This window comes from Eptatretus burgeri, chromosome 8, assembly GCF_056783735.1.
Source record: "Eptatretus burgeri isolate ZD-2024b chromosome 8, Ebu_testis_v1, whole genome shotgun sequence".
NCBI lineage: Eukaryota > Metazoa > Chordata > Myxini > Myxiniformes > Myxinidae > Eptatretus > Eptatretus burgeri.
Genome location: NC_140968.1, coordinates 69384560 through 69406937, shown reverse-complemented (window position 1 = coordinate 69406937; position 22378 = coordinate 69384560). Strand labels below are relative to the sequence as shown.

The 22378-nt window shown below is 44.4% G+C and overlaps 1 protein-coding gene across 1 annotated transcript in view; it reads right to left on the bottom strand.

Moving 5' to 3' along the window:
- Positions 1-22378, bottom strand: part of LOC147021978 (AP-3 complex subunit mu-2-like) — a 43489-nt gene that overhangs the window by 2436 nt on the left and 18675 nt on the right. Inside the window, exons 4-8 of the mRNA XM_085892473.1 lie at positions 16003-16140; positions 14994-15079; positions 14728-14861; positions 13087-13297; positions 6928-7072 (exon numbers count right to left, since the gene is read on the bottom strand). Coding sequence (XP_085748599.1) covers positions 6928-7072; positions 13087-13297; positions 14728-14861; positions 14994-15079; positions 16003-16140 — 714 coding nt within the window. The remainder of the gene's footprint in view (positions 1-6927; positions 7073-13086; positions 13298-14727; positions 14862-14993; positions 15080-16002; positions 16141-22378) is intronic.

Genomic DNA, 22378 nt, shown 5'->3' with positions numbered 1-22378 from the left:
AAAAATGCACCTCATCCGTTTAACACGAAACTTCACACACCTATTCCACTACGGTATTGGAGGCAGGATATAAACTTATGTCATTGGTCATATGGTTCATCAGCCATCTTGGATTGAACATTAATGAATTTTAAAAATCTTCTCCAGAACGGTCAGACAGATTGAGGCAAAAATTCACATACACTTTCCCCAAGACATCCTTTCACAAGTTCGTTAATTTCTAATTCATAGGTCACATGGTTTGGCGGCCACGTTGAATTTACCCTAAAACTTTCAAACATCCTCTTCTCCAGAACGGCTGATCAGATCAAGGGGAAACTTCACATACGTATTGCACACGAGTAGGAAATATAAATTTGTTAATTTCTAATTGATAGGTCACATGGTTTGGCAGCCATGCTGGAGTCAAGAATTATATGAAATAATGTTTTCTCTGGAACCACATAACCTATCAAAGCAAAACTTGGCCAATATAATCTACCCCCATGCCTGCATGTACATTAAAAATGATGACGTCACATGTCACATGGTTTAGCAGCTGTCTTGGATAGAATAACGCACCTTGTTCGATAGACGAAACTTCACAAACGTGTTCCACGACACGATTGGAAGCAGAATTTAAATTTATGATGTCATAGATCACATGGTTCGTCTGCCATCTTGGATTGAAAATTAATTAATTTTAAAAATCTTCTTCTCCAGAACGGCCAGACAGATTGAGGCAAAAATTCACACACTTTCCGCAAGACATCCTTTCACAAGTTTGTTAATTTCTGATTGATAGGTAACATGGTTTGGCAGCCATGTTGGATTCAAGAATTATATTAAATGTTTTCTCTGGAACCTCATAACCTATCGAAGCAAGACTTGGCTACTCTAATCTAGCCCAATGCCTTCACATATGTTAACAAGGACAAATGTGTCCAAGAACTGCGTCCGAAAGGTTTTGTCTTCACCAGAAAAAGAATATAAGTTGTCTGAAGGACTATTTTGAAGGATCTTGTTTTGGATGAAAGATTCATTACAGAAAGTTGAAACATCCGCATTTTTATCACAACAACAATAACAACGTCCGATATTTCATCACGTGCCTTGATGGAGCCAATAGCGAGACCCATCATGGAGGCATGACGAGAAAATAGTGTATTTTCGAAATTATAATACGTTAAATTGAATAATCTTTAAATAGTAACGTGAACTTTTCAAAACTTTAAAGCAAATGTCCGAATATATTTAAAAGTTCATGATAGACGCTCTCAAAAGGAACCCTCAATGCTAAGATGTGTGCAGGTGTTTAGGTTTTAAGGAGATCCGGACCTGTATATAAAAGGAGGCGCGTGCTGCGTCCTAAAGGTTTTGTCTTCACCACAAGAAGAAGAAGAACAACAACAACAACAACAACAACGTGGAGCTCTCTTCGAGCCAGCGTTCACAATGCGAGACGCGGCTAAGAATTACGACATCACATGTTGCATGCTTTGGCGGCCGTCTTGGATAGAAAAACGCACCTTCTCCGATAAAACGAAACTTCAAACGTGGTCCACTACACGATTGGAAGCAGAATATAAATTTATGATGTCATCGATCACATGGTTTGGCAGCCATGTTGGATATAAGAAAAATATTAAATAATGTTTTCTCTGGAACTGCTTAACCTATCAAAGCGAAAATTTGCAATTATCATCTTACATGATGTTTGCATACATAGTAGGAATTATGCTGTCACAAGTCACATTGTTTGGCGGCCATCTTGGATAGAAAAACGCACCTTTTCCGATTAACACGAAACTTCACAGACATGTTCCACTACACAGTTGGAAGCAGAATTTTAATTTGTGATGTCATAGGTCACATGGTTCGTCAGCCCTCTTGGATTGAAAATTAATAAATTTTTTAAATCTTCCTCTCCAGAACGGCTGGACAGATTGAGGCGAAACTTTAAACATATATTTCCCATGAGGTCCTATTTCAAGTTTGTTAATTTCTTATTCATGGGTCACATGGTTTGGCGGCCATGGTGGATTGAAAGATAAATATTAATTAATGTTTTCTCGAACCACTTATCCTATCGAAAGGAAACTTTGCAAAATTCTCATTTGTCTCATGTTGTATCAAAGGCGGACGTCTGGGTACCCGATCATCACTGCCAGCAGTTATAAAGTGGAAATTCTACTTTTTTTAATCAGACTTGCCCATGGTATTCAAGACCTTTGTCCATAGTTCAGTGTTATACTGCTCTCCCCTATGGGCTGGTGCCCCAGCATCACATGTGCCCCTCCTGGATTCTGTGGAATCTAAAGCGCTCAATATTGGAATCGCCCACGATGAGGCCAAAGCACATGGTCTGTTGCCTCTGTTTTCTGTTTTCTGTTTTCTCCTGTCTGTTCTCAGACTTTGCCCTTAGTCCTCTGACCCTCTCCCAGTAATTCCAGGATACATGCATTATTCCAGTAACCCCCTTCTGGTTAGACATCCAAAATCCAGGCTGACCACACAGTGCACACCTTTGTTCCTCGCTTATCCCGGCTAAGGAACTACCTCTCAGAAGCCGTTCTTTCTCACTTCCTCCCTCCAGAGGTTCAAGCACACAGTGTAACACCACCTCCCGTCAACCCCATCCGAACCCATGATCTTTATTACCCCCATCATCCCTTCCTAATCCAACCCTCTTCCATGCTGATTTCAGTGTATCCTCTCATTGTCTGTGTCTCTGTCTGTCCCTCTCACACATATTGGACACATTCCCTTGCTGGTTGTGCTCAATGCTTCCCTTCAACCTTGCTCTTCCATGAGCCTCACTCTCGGAGAGAAAAACCCTCCTTACCTCCCCCCCTCGTCCCTCGTCCTACCCTCCCCCGCCCCCTCCACCTCCTGCACCCAAAGCCTCCTCCCCTACCTCTTCATTAAAAGTGTGGACCTCAAATATCCGGGGCCTTCGCTCAAACCTTTCAGATCTTTCCATGCAGGTTGCCACTGACAAACCAGACATTATCTGCCTAACAGAAACTTTCCTCTCCCAAGACGTGTCTGACTCCCAAGTATCACTCCCTGGTTACTCCCTCTTACGGTATGACAGACCTGAGCCTCGTCCTGGTGGAGGTGTTGCTCTCTTCATCAAAGACTCTATTCCTCACTCTCCCTGCACTGCTCTCACTCCCCCACACCCCCAGGAATACCTCTGGCTTCGGCTTCCCCTCCACTCCCACCTCATGTTTATATGTGTACTGTACCGTCCACCGAACAGTGATGACTCCATCTACACCTCACTCTCCGAAAACATGGACCATCTTCTATCTTCTCATCCAAACTCTCTCTTCCTCTTATGTGGCGACTTCAATTGTCATCACGCCAGTTGGCTAGGTGTGGGTACCTCTCTCACCTGCCATGGGACATCAGCAAAAGCTTTCTGTGACTCATTGGGACTGACTCAATCGGTCAACTTCCCGACCCGGATCTCAACCAATGGTACTCCATCTCTTCTGGATCTGATTTTGACAAATTTCCCTGACAATATCTGCTGCTCTTCCTTCGCTCCAATTGGTTCTTCTGACCACGTCCTTGTTAAAGTGGACATCTCTCTGGCTGTCATCAGAGAACCACCTCACCGCCGTCGAGTCTGGCATTTCACTCAAGCCGACTGGCAGGGTCTCCGAGCAGCCATCAAACTTACAGACTGGTCTCCTATCACTACTTTCTCAAACATCAACTCATCCTGGGAATTCTTTCAAAGAAACTTGCTCTCCCTCATGCACAGATTTATCCCCTCTCGTGTTCAGTTGTCTTACCCTTCCTCCCGCCCTTGGTTTACTGAAGCTTGTGGTGAGGCAGTTGTCCTGAAACAACTTGCCTTTGCCTCATGGAAAGCAAACCCAACTGAGGGCAATCTCAGTTCTTTCCACAAAGCTCGGAACAAGTGTGTATCTACCCTCAGGAGAGCCAGAAAACAACATCTTTCTCATCTCAAGTCTGAACTCTCAAACCTCTCTCCCTCCTCAAAATCCTGGTGGCGTTTAATCAAATCTGTTTCTGGTGTATGTTCCCCCTCCATCCCCTCCCTTACCTCAAATGGCCGCACTGCTGATTCCACACGTGATAAAGCTGAATGTCTAAACTCGGTGTTTGCAGCTAAATCTTGTGTCCCAAACCCATCACTATCTCTACCCACTTTACCCAGTCGCACCCAACTGTCCCTGGACTCTGTATCCTTTTCTCCTGACAAGGTGGAGAGCTTGCTTTCAAACCTCGAGTCAGATTCTGCAACCGGTCCAGACGGCATCAGCCCACGTGTCCTCAAAGCCTGCTCTTCTGCTCTTGCTCACCCTCTCTCTGTTCTATTCACCCTCTCATTTTCCCAAGGTCATCTGCCATCTGCTTGGAAATCTGCTAACATCACTGCCCTGCATAAAAAGGTGCAAAAACAGATCCCTGTAACTACAGACCAATCAGCCTTCTCCCAATCATCAGCAAGGTTATGGAATCCATCATTGCTTCAGACATGAAATCCTTCCTCTTCTCCAATGGCTTGATTTCCAATCATCAATTTGGTTTCAGACCAGGTCACTCTACCCTGGATATGCTGCTACTGCTCTCCCATCAATGGATGGAGGTCCTCAATGCCAGACAGGAAATCCGAGCCGTATCCCTGGACATATCACGTGCTTTTGACACAGTCTGGCACCCTGCCCTACTCACCAAACTCTCTTCCCATGGTATTCAAGGCCATCTCCACTCATGGCTCGCAGACTTCCTCTCCTGTCGCAGTCAACGTGTGGCCCTAAATGGAGTTCTTTCATCCCCTCTTCCTGTGCAGGCTGGAGTTCCTCAAGGTAGCGTTCTGGGCCCTGTTCTTTTTCTGGTTTTCATCAATGATCTCTCGGACTCTCTGGAAAATCCTCTATTTCTCTTTGCCGACGACTCCACCCTCTGCCGTACCATCTGTCATCCCTCAGACCGGCAAGCAGCAGCTTCTTCGCTCACTGCAGATCTGGATAAAATCACAAACTGGTCCAACACGTGGAACATGTCTTTCAATCCACACAAATCTCACACTCTCACTATGTCTCTTCGAAAGGACCGTTTACAAACCCCCCCATCCACTTTCTCAACAATCCTCTGGAAGAAGTCTTTTCTTTCAAGCTTCTGGGTCTCACTATCTGCCATGACCTTTCCTGGGAAAGTCACATTTCCAACCTTGCCTCAAAAGCCAGTCGCCGACTGGGAATCCTCCGTCATGCAAAGTCCTTCCTCGGCCCTCTTGAGCTCCTGACTACTTACAAAGCTTTTGTCCGTAGCCTGATGGAGTACTGCTCTCCCCTCTGGGCTGGTGCTCCTGCCTCCCACCTTTCTCGACTTCACGCTGTCGAAACCAGGGCTTTTAAGATCATTGGCATCTCCCGCAATGAAGCTGAGTCTTTGGGCCTCTCACTCAATCACCGCAGGTTGGTCGGTGGTCTTTCTGTCTTCTACCGACTCCTCTCCAGCCTTGCCCCCCCTGCTCTCTCTGCGATTTGTCCCAACCACATTTCCACAGGGCGCTCAAGGTCCGCCAACAACCCCCTTCTGGTAAAACTACCAAAATCACGAATCACTGCTCATCTTCACTCTTTTTTCCCACCTTTGGAATAAACTTCCTCACTCTATTCTTTCCCATTCTTCCCTCCAGGCTTTCAAAACAGCTGTTCACCACCACCTCTTATCTTCCCCCATCCAAATCCTCGATCTTTTCTACCCCCGATAATCCACCCAAGCCCACTTCCTTCAATTCTCCTGCTTTCCTTCCTGAAAGTCCCTGTAATGTCCATCTTCTCCTCGCCATGTTCCCCGTCCCATCCCCATCCCTCTCCCTTCCACAGTTCACCTGTGTCTGTTCCCCAATGTTTTGTCCCTTCCACTCCCGCCCCTCTTGTCTCATGCCTCCTTGCTGTGAGTTGTGTGTTAGCTCTCATACGAGCCTCGACCAAGGTATACAAAAAAAAAAAAAAAAAACACAAGGACAAATGTGTCCAAGAGCAGCGTCCTAAAGGTTTTGTTGGCTAAAAAAAAACAACACAACAACTTCTGATATTTCGTTGCGTGCCTTATTAAGCCAATAGCGAGACCCGTCATAGTGTATTTACGTATTTACGAAATATAGTGTATTTACGAAATAAATAATGTATTTAAGAATTTACAATACATTAAATGGAATAATCTTTAAATAGTAACGTGTACTTTTCGAAACTTTAAAGTAAATGTCCGAAAATATTTAAAAGTTCATGATGGACGCTCTCAAAAGGCACCCTTAATGCGACGATGTGTACAGGTGCTTGGTATTTAAGGAGATCCGGATCGTGTTATTAAAGAGCTGAGTCCTAGTATAAAGGTTTTGTCTTCACAAGAGGAAGAAGAACAACGCCGAGCGTTCTTGGAGCAGCGTTCGCGACGCGAGACTCTGCTAAAAAAACAACCTCAACACCTGATAAATTGGTTCAAAACTCGGCGAAACAATTTTCTTTAAAATAGTACAATATTTTACGCTGAATAAAGACATTTTAATGCTCAATTTGAAAGATTAGATGTCTGAAATAACTGTGCTCTCCCTTTTCTTATCAAAATTGCTTTATCCCCATTAGGACAAATTCCATCAGGTCTTTTCAACCACATAAGCTATTATATTTATCAGCTGACTTTCTGAGGAAAGGAAATGTTAAGATGCTCAAACTTGCGATGCAAGTGGAAGGTGTGCGCCGTATGCATATTTATATTATACATCATAATTATTATGATGAACAGAACCGAAGGCCACAGCACCATCCTGAGCATGTAACAATACTTTGACTTTGCTTTCAAGCAAGTCCATGGAATTACAACTTAGAATATATGAGAATAAGAAGAGGATGATGGAGGAAATGAAGCAAAACCAAGTGCCTGACCAAGTTTAAAACGTACCAGAAATGGCGAGCTGAGGAACGCGGAATGCAAGCGAGAGTGTGGGGTTTCCATCAGGAGGCAAAGAACCGGGGGATAACGAAATCGATCCACGGAGAGAGGGCGGCTTCTGAGGATTAATTTTCCCCACCTCCCATGTCAGGACCTGAGAAAAGGTAAAATGTAAAGGTCAACCAAACTACAAGAGAAATCAAGGGGCTTGGAAAAAGTCTTGCTACAATTACAAACAATTACATCAATAAACAATGGAGAAGCGAACAATGACGATCTGAGATGTGCGTACAGACAAGAAGGAAGGGAAGAAAATATCTGAGCGAGACATTTGCTTAGAGACATGGTGACAAGTTTTTACTTTTCGGGACTGTCTGAGTCAGACTTGACCAGTGTTGAGAACTGTTCCAGAAAGTAGAAAAGGCATTTAATGGCATAAGGTCAGTGAACAGGGAGGAGAGCTTGAAGGATGGATGAGGGAGAGAGTGTGTGAAACAGGAGTAGAAGGTGAGACCACAAAGCACACTGATGTGTGAACACTGGTCCACAGAGATTTGGTATTCTTGAGGAGCTCACCCAACTCTGAATGCTAGACTAAAGGCCCTGTCACACCTTGACGATTTAGCCAGCGTATGCCGACGTATGAAAAAATTGTCTAAAACGCTGGCACACGTCGAATACGTATGGGTAAGTTTTGTATACGTTAAGAGCACGCTGGCATACGTCGTCGTATGCCGAGCTGTTAGACAAATTTTCCATGCTTGAAATTTTTTGACGTATGCCAGCGTATGACTCACACGTTCCGCATAACGCTGGCCATAAGTTGTAGGCACGTTACACGAACATTGACACACGTTACTTGTAAGTTACTCATAAGTTGAAACACGTCGAGGTAATGTTTAGCATACCCGAAACTTATTTCTAACCTATGTGTAACCTGTTGTAGGCACGTTACATGATCGTTGACACACGTTACTTGTAAGTTACTCGTAAGTCGAAACACGTCAAGGTAATGGTTAGCGTCAGTGTTCCAGACTCCGTTTGTTTTTTTTTTTTTCGGTACGACGGTGATGTTGACATTTCCATTTCTCGTGCGGTTATAATATAATTTAATTAATAGGCTGCTGCTCAACGATTTAAATCATAACTGCACTATAAATCGAAGTGTCAACATCACCGTCATACCGAAGAAAAAAAAATAAACCAGATAAATAAATGAACAGAGCTGCTATCCACCAGGAGCGACTCCTTGAGGAATATCTGCCTACGAGAGATTCCGATGAGAATCGTTCTACAGAGTAACCATGAAAAATATGCGTTTGCCTCATAACGTCACCAAATGACATCATAATGTCTCAAGCTTGACATATCTAGAAAGCACTCAGAGGTGTTCAATTTGAGGTAGTACACGATATGGTTCCTAAAACTTGAAAATTTGACCTTGGGGTCAAATATGTTTGACCTCAGGCGCTAACCATGAAAGTCAAGGCCAATCGCCACCAAAAATTAATCAGCTGAGCGCCAGACCATGAACTATATTCCCATGAAGTTTGAAGACGATCCGATCAAAATTACTCAAAAAATAAGGGATTCGTCGACTCCCCCGATTTGCGACAAAGTGACCTTGATCTTTGACCTTGACCTTCAAAATTTTATGCGCTGAAAGGGACCTCTATAGGCCTCTGATATGCGAAGTTACAAAAATTTCTAATGATAACTGTGCTCTGCAGAATTTTTTATACGTGATTACAGACAAAAAATAAATAAATAAATAAATAAATAAATAAACATACAAGCTGACTAACATATCTTGCAAAAACTTCGTTTTGGCAAGATAAAAAAACGGAGTCTGGAGCACTGACGCTAACCATGACCTCGACGTGTTTCCACTTATGAGTAACTTACAAGTAACGTGTGTCGACGTGTGTCAATGATCGCGTAACGTGCCTACAACTTATGGCCAGCGTATGCCTAACGTGTGTGAAACGTCGAGTACGTCGAAAAAATTTCAACATGCTGAAAATTTGTCGACGTACTTCGACGTATGCCAGCGTGCTTCAGCGTGCTATTAAAGGCCCAGTCACACCTTGACGTTTTAGCCAGCTTATGCCGATTTTTGGAAAATTTGTCTAAAACGCTAGTACACGTCGAATACGTTACGGGTAAGTTTTGATAACATTGAGAGCACGCTGAAAAACACTGCCATACGTCGTTGTACGCTGGCTTTAAACGTTGTACTTTTCGGTTGTCCTCAAATTTTCCATGCTTGAAATTTTAAGACTTATGCCAGCGTATGACTCACACGTTCCGCATAACGCTGGCCATTAGTTGTAGGCACGTCACGCGATCGTTGACACACGTTACTTGTGAGTTACTCATAAGTCGAAACACGTCGAGGGAATATTGAGCATACCCGAAACTTATTTCTAACCTATGAGTTACGTGTTGTACTCACGTTACGCGATCGGTGACACACAGACACACGTTACTTGTAAGGTGCTCATAAGTCGAAACACATCAAGGTAATGGTTGGCGTCAGTGTTCCAGACTCCCTGTTTTTTTTTGTTTTTTTTTTCTTCCTTCCTTCGGTATGATGGTGATTTTGACACTTTGATTTCTAGTGCGGTTATAATATAATTAATAGGCTGCCGCTCAACGATTTAAATCATCACCGCACTGTACACTGAACACCGTCATAACGAAGAAAAAAAAACCGGGAGTCTGGAACACTGACGCTAACCATTACATTGACGTGTTTCGACTTATGAGTACCTTTCAAGTAACGTGTGTCGATGTGTGTCAACAATCGCATATCGTGCGTACAACTTATTCTCATCGCATGCGGAGCGTGTGTCATACGGCAAGTAAGTCGTAAAATTTTCAACATGTTCAAAATTACAAGACGTACTCCACTTACTACGACGTATGATAGCGTACTTTAGCGTTCTATTCACGCATACCAAACTTACCCATACCGTATTCGACGTGCGCCAACGTTTTAGATGCATTTTTCAGAGGTCGGCATACGCCGGCAAGATCGCCAAGGTGTGACTGAGATGTTGACACTTCCATTTCTGCGGCGGTTATGATTTGAATCGTTGTGCGGCAGCCTTTTAATAGGCTACGCCACGAGTTAGTCGGCGATGCGTGCAACGCGCTATGCATAAGTTAGACTATCGTTGGGCATAGGTTGTGAAGGCCGACAACAGGTTCAGCATTCGTTGGTATAAGTTATCTATAACACAACGAAACGTTCTGTGTCCGTTACTAATACGTTATGCATAAGACCAAGTCGTTATGAATACGTCCGAATCTTTTAAAAAAAACATCAAAAGTTCAACGTAAGCCAGCGTTTTACATACATTTTAATACGTTGCCATTGCTGGCTAAAACGTCAAGGTGTGACTGGGCCTTAACGTATACAAAACTTACCCATAATGTATTCGACGTGTGCCAGCGTATTCGGCAAATTTTTCATACGGCGGCATATGCTGGCAAAAACGTCAAGGTGTGACAGCGGCTTGACACTTCGATGTCTCGTGCGGTTATGATTTGAATCGTTGAGCTGCAGCCCATTAATGGCCTACGCCACATGATCGTCGGTGATACGCTGCCGCGCTATGCATAAGTCAGACTATCGTTGGGCATAGGTTGTGAATGCCGACAACACGCTCGACATTCGTTGATATAAGTTATCGAAACGTTCTGTGTACGTTATTAATACATTATGCAACTAATACGTTATCCAACTCGTTGTGAATATGTCCAAAACTGGAAAAAACATCAATAGTTCAGCGTACGCCAGCGTTTTACATACATTTTGATACCTTGCCATACGCTGGCTAAAACGTCAAGGTGTGACAGGTCCCTCAGGCGAAGAGTGTGATTGATGTAATACTACTGCTCACTTTACTGAGAGAATCTGAAAACAGCTCAATTCTAACCAGGAATCAACTGATTACTTGATCGGCTCACCAACATCGACTTGACATCAATCTCCTACGTCACAAGCAAACCGTGACTACACATTTTGTACCGTGTGCAGAATGCCACATTTCAAAGTTGGCCGTCCAAAGCCAGATGCCGACTGGGCATTCTCGATCATACAAAGTCCTTCCTTGGCACACATTAACTCCTATCCACCACAAAGCTTTCATCTGCAGCTTGATGGAGTACTGCTCTCCCATCTGGACTGGATCCCCTGTCTCACATCTTGCTCAGCTTGGCGTCAAGGTCTTCAAGATCATTGGAATCCCTTGCGATGAAGCTGAGTCTATGAGCCTATCACTTTGCCATTGCCAACAAGTTGGTGGTCTGTCTTCTTCCACCCCCTTTCTTATCTTACACACACTTCATTTCATGCTTTGTCCCCCCACCCCCAAATTCGAGGTTTCTGCAGGACACGCACGGTCTACCATTAGCCCCCTTCTGCTGAAACTACCGAAATTCAGGATCAATGCTCGCTTCCACTCATTCTTCCTCTCTTTCCCCCCCCCCCCCCCCCGCTTGTGGAACCAACTTCCACATTCTCTTCAACCTCATTCTTTCCTCCACATCAAGACAACTGTTCATCACCATCTCAAATCATCCCCCCCCCATCCAAAACAATGATATTTTCTACACACGATGATCCTCCCAAAATTTTGCTTTTGTATCCATCTTGTCCACCCATTGTGTTCTCTCATACCCCATGTTGTTACCTGTATCCCTTGTAGAACGACACTCGGTAGAACACTTTCCTCCACCAGAATGAACAGTTTGTTTTGCATCCCACTGATGGGCTGGATCTTGATCCAGACCTCCAAAATCTAATTGGTTTGTTCTGGTCAGCTACCCAACTCGTCCACCAAGTTTCGTCCGAATCCATCTCTACCTTTTTGAGATCTCGTGTTTGACCCTACCGCTTCATGGTGAAGAATCACTTTTAAAATTCTAGTATCTGCATCTTTACCAAAATTTAATCAGTTCGTACTTGTCACACATCCAACCTGCCCACCAAATTTCATCCGAATCCATAAACAACCTTTTGAGATATCCTGCAGACAAACAAACAGACAGACAGACAGACAGGGGTGAAACCACAGCCTCCATCCATCACAGATGGCAGAGGTAAAAAATGTTTGTGCTCCACTGTCAGCAGGTTTTGACATCCTTCGATTGTATTTTTGTTTTTATCTATTACTAGGAAGAGTACCTGTCCTCGGTGATGGGAAAAGTTCAAGTTAATATCTCAATTCAAATTATTTCATGGACTTCAAAAAGCTTAATCGTGTTGCTCTCTTGGTTTCACTCTGAGCTACATATACCGCCACCGTGAAATGGTGGTGCAACATCGGGCGGTGGAGGTGCAATCTCCACTATAGAAGGAGCCATGCGTGTGCTCGTGCGTGCATGCGAGCGAGTTCCCACGCATTGGTTGGACAGTTGGCTGTTTAGGAATTGTGGTGGAGTCAAGCAATCAATTTTACCTTTTGCTCAAGCAGTTGTGATGGGATTTTCTTTTAGCATTGTGATGGGTTTCTGTGCAGTCGATGATAGCATGATGGGGGAACAGGGAGCAGAAAACGTTACATATTCTGCTGTTTTGATGTGGGAATGCCTGTTTGCTTTTGTGAGTGGGAGGAGGGTGGGGGGATGTTTGAGAACTTTTGTGGGAGGGGAGAACATGAGGATGGTATTGATGCCTTAGGGTTGGGAGGGAAAGGATGAGGACAGCAAAGATCAGAGTTGGGAGAGGAAGGCTGAGGTTTTTTTTGTTGAGAAGTCAGAAATGGGTGTGTGTCTGTCTGTCTGTCTCCCATTTACGGAGGCCTCTTCCCGCGGTGCGTTTGAAAAGCTCAACATTCACTTTTGAAATGGAGATCAGGTATGAATAATGTTGATGTCAAATTTTATTTCGCAAGCAACATATTTGCCCTCTTTTTAGACAAATCCAACCTCCGTCACCCAATGTTGCACCACCATTTCGGGGTAGCCAGTAAAAGTAGCTCAGAACTTTGGCTCTGAGTGAAATCAAGAATGCAACAGAATTAACCTTTCCCAAGGCAATGAAATCATTTAAATTGATAGATTAACTTAAACTTTTCCCATCACTGGGGATGGGCACTTTTGCTTGTGATAAATGATGCTCGTTTTGCCTGTTTTTCTGCAAAACATTTTAAAACTCACCTTCGAGACAGGGTCAAGGCTGGCTGTTCCTTGGCTTGGTGTTAACGATGCTGTAGACACCTGCTGGGGCATTGGCATCGTCATCGAGACCGCTTCCAGGACTTTTCCAAGTGTATGTCGGGGAGCGAGTCCCAGCTCGAGTTTACCTTGAGCTCCACCCGGTGTTCCCCAAGTCAAGGAGTGACGGACAGATATCGGAATGGCGACCAGGCTGAGAAGAAGCATAAATGGTGATAAAAGCGTGCGTTAGGAAACGCAGACGAAATAGCACCTGTCCATATAAATCGTACAACGGGGATCTGCCTTTCCGGTTTCCTACGTCTCACTGCGTCACACATCACCAAACTACACGGGCATAAATATATGTCTTACAATTATACTTATAGCATTCCAAGTAGACATAACCTTTATTCCATTCAACCCAGTCAAAAGCAGACTTTTGTCACGTGGCGTGATGAATGATCCGACATCACAGCATTCCGGTAAACAGCGCTTCATGCCCAACTGACATGGGATCGTCTCCATTCAATCCATTCGTCGTGGGAAATGTTCTATCTGCCAGTTCTTCCACAATTTAACAAGACTTAGTTGTTTTTTTGAAAAAAACATTACTTTCAACATTGATGTCTTAACCTGAACATTAATAATGGTTTACTGAAAGGAATCAGGAGAGGGGAGGAAAGAAGGTGGCATTTGGGGAAGAAGAAAAAAAAAGAAGAAGAATTTGTTGGATGATTGAGGAAGATTAGTCAGTCATATGCTGCCATGTGACTGCTGGTTTGCATCATTGCTGGGGGGCACGGCCATGCCACTGACTGCAGGAATTTGTAATTTGTTCAAGGTGCCAACGATAGCTCACCGACTCTTCGCAAAGGACACCATGGGATATTTAAACACACACCAACTAACTCCAGCAGATGGGACGCCCAGTTTAACGTCCATCCGAGGACGGCACACACATTGATGCTTTGCCCTGCCTGGAGACACCAGGGTGACAATTTATAGCTGGGCCGAAATTGGAACCCAGGCAAGACAGCTTCGAGGGGAGTGTGCATACCTACAGACCATCCTTCCAGTGCTGGAAGAGTGGTTGAAGTTGCTGATTAGTTGTAGAAAGTAAAAAGCGGTGGCGAGTCTAGAGAGTACTTTTGAAAGTAAAAATAATTCCGAATCCGCATGGTTCATTTGACGACGTTCTACATCGTACAAGAATGCAATGTTCTTGTGCCCAGAACACTGCAGTACGACCGAACCAATAGAGGACTTGTGTGAGGAGCAGGATTTATTCTGTCAGCCTGCATGATGCCAAAAGAGCTTGTGCTTTTTAATGTCCAGAACTAGATCGCAGTATAACTACAAGATACTCCCGATAAATAAATAATAATAATAAAAAAATAAAATAAATCACATGATCCAAAACTGCTTCTCATTGGTAGTCATTTTCCACCTCCAACTGGACTCAACAACCACTCAAACCCTGATGGAATTGGGCCTTTCTTCAAAGATGCACGAGTTTGTGTTGTTTAAAGTTATTGGTGAAACAAATGGCATCGTTATCAGACTTACGAGACGGGGTCAGGCTAATGTGAAAACGACACTGGAAACCAATAATAAAGAAAAGCCTGGATATTCCAGCAATACTTCTGGGAGCCAACGTGGTAAGACAGCAGACGGAATGTGCCGTCCGGTGGTACGAATGATAAAACTCTCTCTGCATCCCAACGTTTGTAGCGCACACACGGATGGAAGCTGACATCATCCAGCAGCCGTGGGTTCTGCGAGTCATGGGTAGAAAATGGAGAAACAATGTTTGAATGAGTATTTTTTTTTTTTTAATTAACCATGAGTTCCACAAAAAATAAAAAAAATCCATACATTTCATTCAAACCAATGCGTTTGTTGCACACCAGGAAAGAAAGGGTTAAGTCTGGCATTCCACTGAGTTTGACGCACGCGTCGATCACGCCCTGAATCTCAGCAGCAACAGCAGACCCTCAAAAAGATAGGCAATGGGAAGAAAACAAAATTCACAATGGAAGACTTATGCATGCAAGGCGTCTTTGACAAAGAAATAGAGATAAACATTGGCACGTATGTGCAAAAACTCCTCTGGCCTACACATGCCAAGTCATGTTGACAATGAAATGGTGCTCAAAAAACCATTCCGACACAAGATGTTAGAACCCATCCAATAAGCCTGGTGTTGGCTTAACGGTTAAGGTGTCTGGCTAAAGACCTTAGGGTCTCGAGTTTGAGCCCCTGTCATTTCCATTAAATAACACCAAGTAGGTTGACAGCCTGTCATCCTTCTGAGGTCGCAACACGAGTAAATTTATTAGAAACGGGGTATGCATCTGCAGCACAACCACACTCCCAGCAATGATGCAACCATAAGCCATAGAATGCATCCAAAATGATGACGCACCATTAGGCCTTTGTCAGAGCATGAAGATGAACACAAAAAGGTAAAAACAATCTCCAGCCACCGCTACTAAACCGTTTGCAGCCACCATTGTCAGAGGTGGGTGAGGCCTCGTAAAATCTCGGGTCTAATAAAATCCCTCAACCCCTTCATACTGGCACCTTCCCTACTGTCATGAGCTATTTCATATATGACTTTTAGTGCTGCACTTGTCACCTATGTTTAACCTAACTGAAACTAGTTGAACAAATTAGGAATTTAATAACAAATGACAAATTTGCATGTTGGGTAGAATAGATGGTAAGAGAGGAAAGTGGCATCCACAACAGGCATGTGGTTAGATCAAATCAAGGTACTGGATGGAACCAATCAAACGAACCTTCTCGATGCTACTCAAGATCACGGAAGCTGGCAGAACATAAGAGTCACTGGGTCTCAGACACAAGACGATGGAAACCATAATCGTCATCATGAAAAGCGTGGGTCAAAATTACCTGTGGTGTCGATGATCGCTTCTATCTCTTCAATGACATCAAAGTAGGCTTCGTTATTAGAGTAGCGGACACCGGCTCTACGCCACGGCACGTTGGACAGCTGCCCGGATGGAAGTGTTTCTCCAACATTTGTACTCCCTGGAATAGAGTACCAAAAAAAAAGAAAAAGGAATCTCACTGGAACTCCAGCAGTGAAAGCAAAGCTCAACATTTGTGTCGTGTGTGTTCTACGTGGGCCATACAAAGTCCGATCCAAAATTGACGTGTTTACTCAGCTAAAAATGAAACACCTGAACATGACTACGAGACAAACTATAGAGTTCATAGAACATGATACCCCATGCAGTGTTCAAGTATATAGTTCAATTTTAATGAAATAATGATTTAAAAGATAGTTTGTTTTTATTCCAGAAGTTTAGCACTGATCGACGCAGTCTTATACATCACCCGATTTAACATGTCCAAGTGGAAGGGTTTTGGAAGTGACACGAAGGCAAATTGTGTTCTACATTGTTTAAGTTTACAATTCAATTTAAATAAAATGAAGATTGTAAAAGTCGTATGAATGTTTACCACCATTGACGCAGTGTCTATTACACCCCCTATCTAACACGTTAAATTAGTTCTTCGTGCCTGTTTGTGTCCTTAAAAACAGTGTTTCCTGTTTGGAATAATTTTAAATTTGGTTCGACTGCCAACTCACGATAGCAGACAGAGTAAAAATAATTCTCACTTCTTTTTAGCGACATGCGATCGGGACAAATTCAGAAACAAAATACTACTGAACTCCAGGTTTGTTTCCTGATTCGTGTTGAAAATCTAACATTCAATTTAAATCTGTTGTTCCTCCATCATAAACTGACGTTTCGACAGACAGACAGGTGGACACAAACCAATTGCTTAACCCTGCCTTTCGCTTCGCGTGTGCAAAGCAAAAAGCGGGCTTAAGCATTTTGCACAAGCACTTTTTGTGTTTTGCAATAAATGTAAAGTGACAAGAATAATTAATTTGTCAAAACTATTTTAACCCCAAGCTGGAGCCCAAATGGATTCCGTCTGGGTTGGCTGAACTGGCCGAGTGTCTGCATTGTGTAATCTGGTGATTGCGGGTTTAAACCCCAACCCTGCTGGGAGGCAACAGCAAACTCCCCAAGGGACTTCATTACCCAATAAATTGCTTTGGCAGCATCTACTCTCCCATCAGGGGTAGGGTACTTGGACTTGCCCAAAGCCAACAACACTCTGATGTGGATTTAAAAAAAAAGAAAGAAAGAAAGAAGAATGGTGAGCGAAAACAAACAAACAAGTGGTTGCATTCAAACTAACCCAAACCGCCACCAATGCCAAATAAATGAACAAATCCTCCAGTGCGCGGCATTGCCGGGGCGTTTTCGGTGATGCCACCGTGCAGCACATGGAGATGGAATTGGGAGGGAGCGGTGTGCAATAATTGCATAATTAAAATAAATAAATAATATCCTTAAAATAATTACTTTTCTAATCAATTGGACAATGCAATACCAATAACCACCACCGTTTCATTCAAATCTGTAACTTTTTGAAAATCAAGTCATCGAAAAATGAATAATTGACCCATTCATTGATCAATCAATAAATCAAAAATACGCTTTATAGCCAAATCACTCGTTCACTGTCGTGTCCAAATATCAGCTTCCGAGCTCAAAAGGTGCCCGAGATATTGCCGAGATGAGAAAGAAAATAATTATTAAATCGATAATAATTAAATAATGAAATGATTAATAAAACATACCATTCTTGCCAAAGCACACCTTCACTTTCGTCCCCAAATTTCAGCTTCCGAGCTCAAAGGATAGCGGAGATATCATCCGGACAAACAAGAAAACAAATGGAGTAAAAACTTAGCACTTCCTTCCTTCGACGCCCGGCGATGATGTCGTGCATCGCCTGGATTTGGAATTGGGAAGGAGCGGTGTAAAATAACAAAACGTCTGTGCCAATCAGAAACATCTTAATTTTCAACGAGGGATTCTTATTTATTTAAAATAATAGTGAATTTGTACTTGGAAGAAACATTGCTTAAACATATCAACCATATTGTTACAGTTCTCGGAACCGTATGCATACAACATAGTTGTCCCAAGTCAGTTATTTCATTAATATACGTGTAGTTAGGTCCCGACCTTTTGTCTAGTGGGAAGACGGAGTGTGGGCTATAGTTAGGATTAATAAATCATTTTCTCCCCTTTTATTTTATTTGAACCATGGTACCTTCATCTCGCTTGCTCCCCTCGTTTCGCTGGCCACAGCGTGATGAGCGCCAACCCAGAGACCGGTTTTCTGAGGCAGAATCCCGAGGATCATTACAGTAGCTGCGCAACCATTCACCTTCCTAAACCCAGACACGGCGGTGTCTGGCCGAAACCCCGGCCAGAAAGGCGGGCCACATGAAGACCCGGTCCAATTGGGACGGACAATGACGGCGGCTTCACCATGGCTCCACCCCAAACTCCGTGATCTATAAAGCACGGGACAATCCTCAGAGTTGAATTGGATGCGAGGGGTTTTTGAGAGAAAGAAGGAAGGTTGTTGTGGATTTGAAAGGTCGAAGTGGTTGGTTTTGAAAGGGAGAAGTCGAGGTTGGTTGGATGTGAAGGTGTTCCCGCTGCTTGGTTTTGCATACGTCTCGCCTCAACGGCCCGACTACGGTTCCTGTCCGCAGGACCTCGACCAAGCCTCTGTCTGGTCCTGCGACTGCTGATCCCCGCCTTGGACTCCGCTCTTCTCCCTTTCGAGCTCCTTCGCGGACACGATCGCCACACGTGCGGCTGTGGACCAACTACACAACCTTTGTTGGGTGCCGCACCATGGAGCATCCCTTTCCCCAGAACACACAGGTACCCCAAACTGTGACCTCAACTCCCTTCCACCCTGGCTGCAGAAGACCTTTTCTTTTCATTGGGTTTATTTTGTCTGAGTGTGTGGTGCCTGTCCGTTAGATAAGCCTGTTTGAGACATTTATTGTTGTAATTGTTGATTTTATTAGTCTCGCGTTAAGTCTGCACTGTGTCTGCTTTTATAAGTTGCTTGCATAATTGTCACACCACACCTCTCTCATCTTTCCCCTGCGTAACACACCAATAAACCTTTTTCCTGTGCCACATTCTTTTCCTCGCCTATTGTAAATAAATAATAATTGTGGAAATGTTCCCAGCTCGCCTTTGTCATTTCCTCCATTGGTCCAGCATGGTTCAGATCTAAGTTTAGCCGGGTCTTTCTTCCCGATAATCCGTTCCTTCCAGCCAGTACGTCCTTGGCAGTGCCACTCGACTGCATCCGATCCGGAAAGGGAGTCGGTAGTTGGGAGAGTGATCCGGTTTGGGCAAGGCATACCGAGGGCGTGGTTTCCCGGAAGTTGAAACCACGTGGTTAATTAGGTAACTTGGTTCTAGACAGGAGGACCCTACGCCACGCGGTTGAGGTATTGGCGTCCACGGTCGGTTAAGCGACCCGCCGCGTCACGGAATTAAACGTGAGCGATGGCCTACAATTCCGGGGAGTCTGGTGGGAATCGACGTCGTTTCTCCCACCTAGCGGTCGTTCTCTCCGCCAGACCCCGGCCCGCAACAATATTATCAGTTTAGATTTTATTGCAAAAGTATGAAAATAGATTAGTGAAACAATAAAATGAATGTACAAGCATCGATTGACTTTTGGAAGTTTTGTGCCTGTAGTTTAGGGTTAAGGATGAAAAGAGAAGTTTTCAGAATCGAATGCTGTATCGTGCAATAATTTCTTACGAGCTCCCTTGCAAATAACTTAAACCCAGGAATAGGCTACGAGGCCAATCAAGCCTGTGTAATGGTTGCCAACTTATGGATATTTGTCTGTGTTCTATCCTCTTGAAATGCTGAGCGTCAAGCAAGGAAGCAGCATGTACCATTCTTGAAGCATTTGGCAGGACTCAGCCAGGGTTTGAATCGCTGACCTCTCAGACTCAGAGCAGATGCTCCAACCATGAGACATGAGACCACCGAGTCTGATCTGAAGAACACAGCCTTGCATGTTGCAGGCAACAAATCAGGATGCTTGACTCTGTTGAATGACGAACACATGTCCAGAGAGATGGTCCTGACCTCATGTTTGAGATTTTAGGTCTCTGACCGTTGTTCAGAGAGGAACAGCAGCGTGTCTCAAGTTGAGTGATCGGGACGAAATCCAAACTATTGGTCAAAGATCAGGCTGTTTGAAAACAGGAAAGACAATGTCAGCAGCAATAATATATTCCAGTATGTTGCTTATAATTGGAAGTAAACTTACTTGTGCATAGATGAGAGGTTCGCTTTTTGTACCACTCTTGTGACCAGGAGTGGTTTGCTCACTTCGAGGTAGATGGGAGGTGGCAAAAGGAGAAAGACAGGCTGATGAACGCAAACAGAGGAAAAGCATGAGCAGCAGAGCAGGATTTGAGAACATGGGCACTGATGCAATCTGGGACCCATTGCCAAAGCAGGGTTGAGACTGGACAGAACCCTCTCTCCCTTTTTGGTTGAGGACAGAGTCCAATCAACAGTGGGCATGGAGAGCAGAAAGATGGAGACCAATCATGATGGGTTGGGTGCAAGAGATTCTGATATTTGTCGAGGAGAGCCGACTGTGATGCCGATTGAGATGAAAAAGGAGATAGAGGAGGAGTATACACCAAAGATAGACTAAACAAAGTACCACCAAGACCCTGAGGAAGGAGACCAGTTTGAGAGTTCAGCCATGAGACTTCTCTTCGGGTGGATACACATCCGTTGTGAGTCTTACATTATGACCGAAAGTTGGCCTGAATCAGATTTGTCTTCCATCAATGAGAAAGTAACGTGCTTGACTGACTGCATTGCTGCAGGATTCTTTTCAACAGGCCAATAGAATAGCTGCACAGGGGATGGGATAAACTGATGCATGTGAGAGACACAGAGAGAGACAGAGACAGAGAGAGACAGAGGCTTTTGTGAAAGAATTCCCAGACTAAATCAATATCAGATGTTGTGGAGCTAGTGGTGCCATCCTTTTGTGAGAGGTTGCAATTCTTGCTAATTGGCCTATCCAAACAGCCATGTTCAACCGTATTGAGGTTACTCCCTCACAACAACTAAATACGTATGTACTTTGTGAAGAATATGGTCAGAGGACCCAAGAGGGGCAGATGAGTTGTCTTCTTTTGTAAGCAGGACAAGGCGATGGGATAGCATCATTACCTGAGGCTGAGGGTGTGACTATTGCTGATGCAATGCCCTCGATAAGTGAGGGTAGGAACTCTGAATTTGGCCATGGTGTCAGCGATAGCTCACCTACTCATCGCAAAGGACACCGTGGGATCTTTAACGTCTCCCAACTAATTTCCCGACGGAACACCCTGTTTAATGTCCATCTGATGGACGACACACGCATTGATGAATTGCCCTGCCTGTGAAACACCGGGACAACGGTTTATAGCTTGGTCGGGATTCAAACCCAGGCTAGGCAGCTTAGAGGTCCAGTAAGTGTGAGTACCTCCAGGCCATCCTGTCAGATGAGTTCACAGGGGAATAGAACAAGCAGAGGGTGGTACGGGGTAGAAGGCTCTGATGTCAGGATTTTGTACGTACAAGGATGGAGTAAGACTTAGCTGGTGGGATTTCGCCTCCTTGCCAGGGTAACCTGCAGCTTGCCGTCGTCATGAGACGATGCTGGCAAACAGAGGCGCACGAACAGGCCAGGAGCATCTGTTACCCACATAAGATTACTCTTTGTTCAGCATCAATCTCCACAAGTGCAGCATCTGCATATGCTTCCTCTCAGTTTGGTGTCATTCTCCCACCTCCTTCTGTTATGAATCTGGCAGCCTCCTGTACACAGACGGTCAGCAATTCCCGCAGTTCAGTTATTTCGATAAGTATGTGTTATAGTTAGGGTCCCATCCCCTATGTCTAATGGGAATTACATGTGCGCTGCGAAGTTACTTTATAGTTAGTTTTTTTACAACAAATCCCCTTCACTTCTTCCAACCACCAACTCCATTGCCCACGTGTTTTAGGCTGAAGGCGTGGGCGGAGCCTCCATCGCATCAGATCAAGGCTCCGCTCCGAGGAAGGACATGGAGCGTTTCCTCCAGCCAATGGGAGGCCAGAGTGCCGGGAACTACTGCAGAGCCTCTTCGGGGGGGGGCCTCCGAAACGCCCCGACACCCCTCCCCCCCCCCTGAGACGCCCCGTCCAATCAGGAGGCTCATCTCTTCAGGGCTGGCTCCGCCCCAGCCAGATGAAGTGTTTGCCCCGTCCAAAGGGAAGGGTGAAGTGGTTGTCAGGACCAGAGTACTGCTGTGATCGTGGCCATCGCTTTTGGTCGGGCGTCGTGGCTTGGTCTGCGA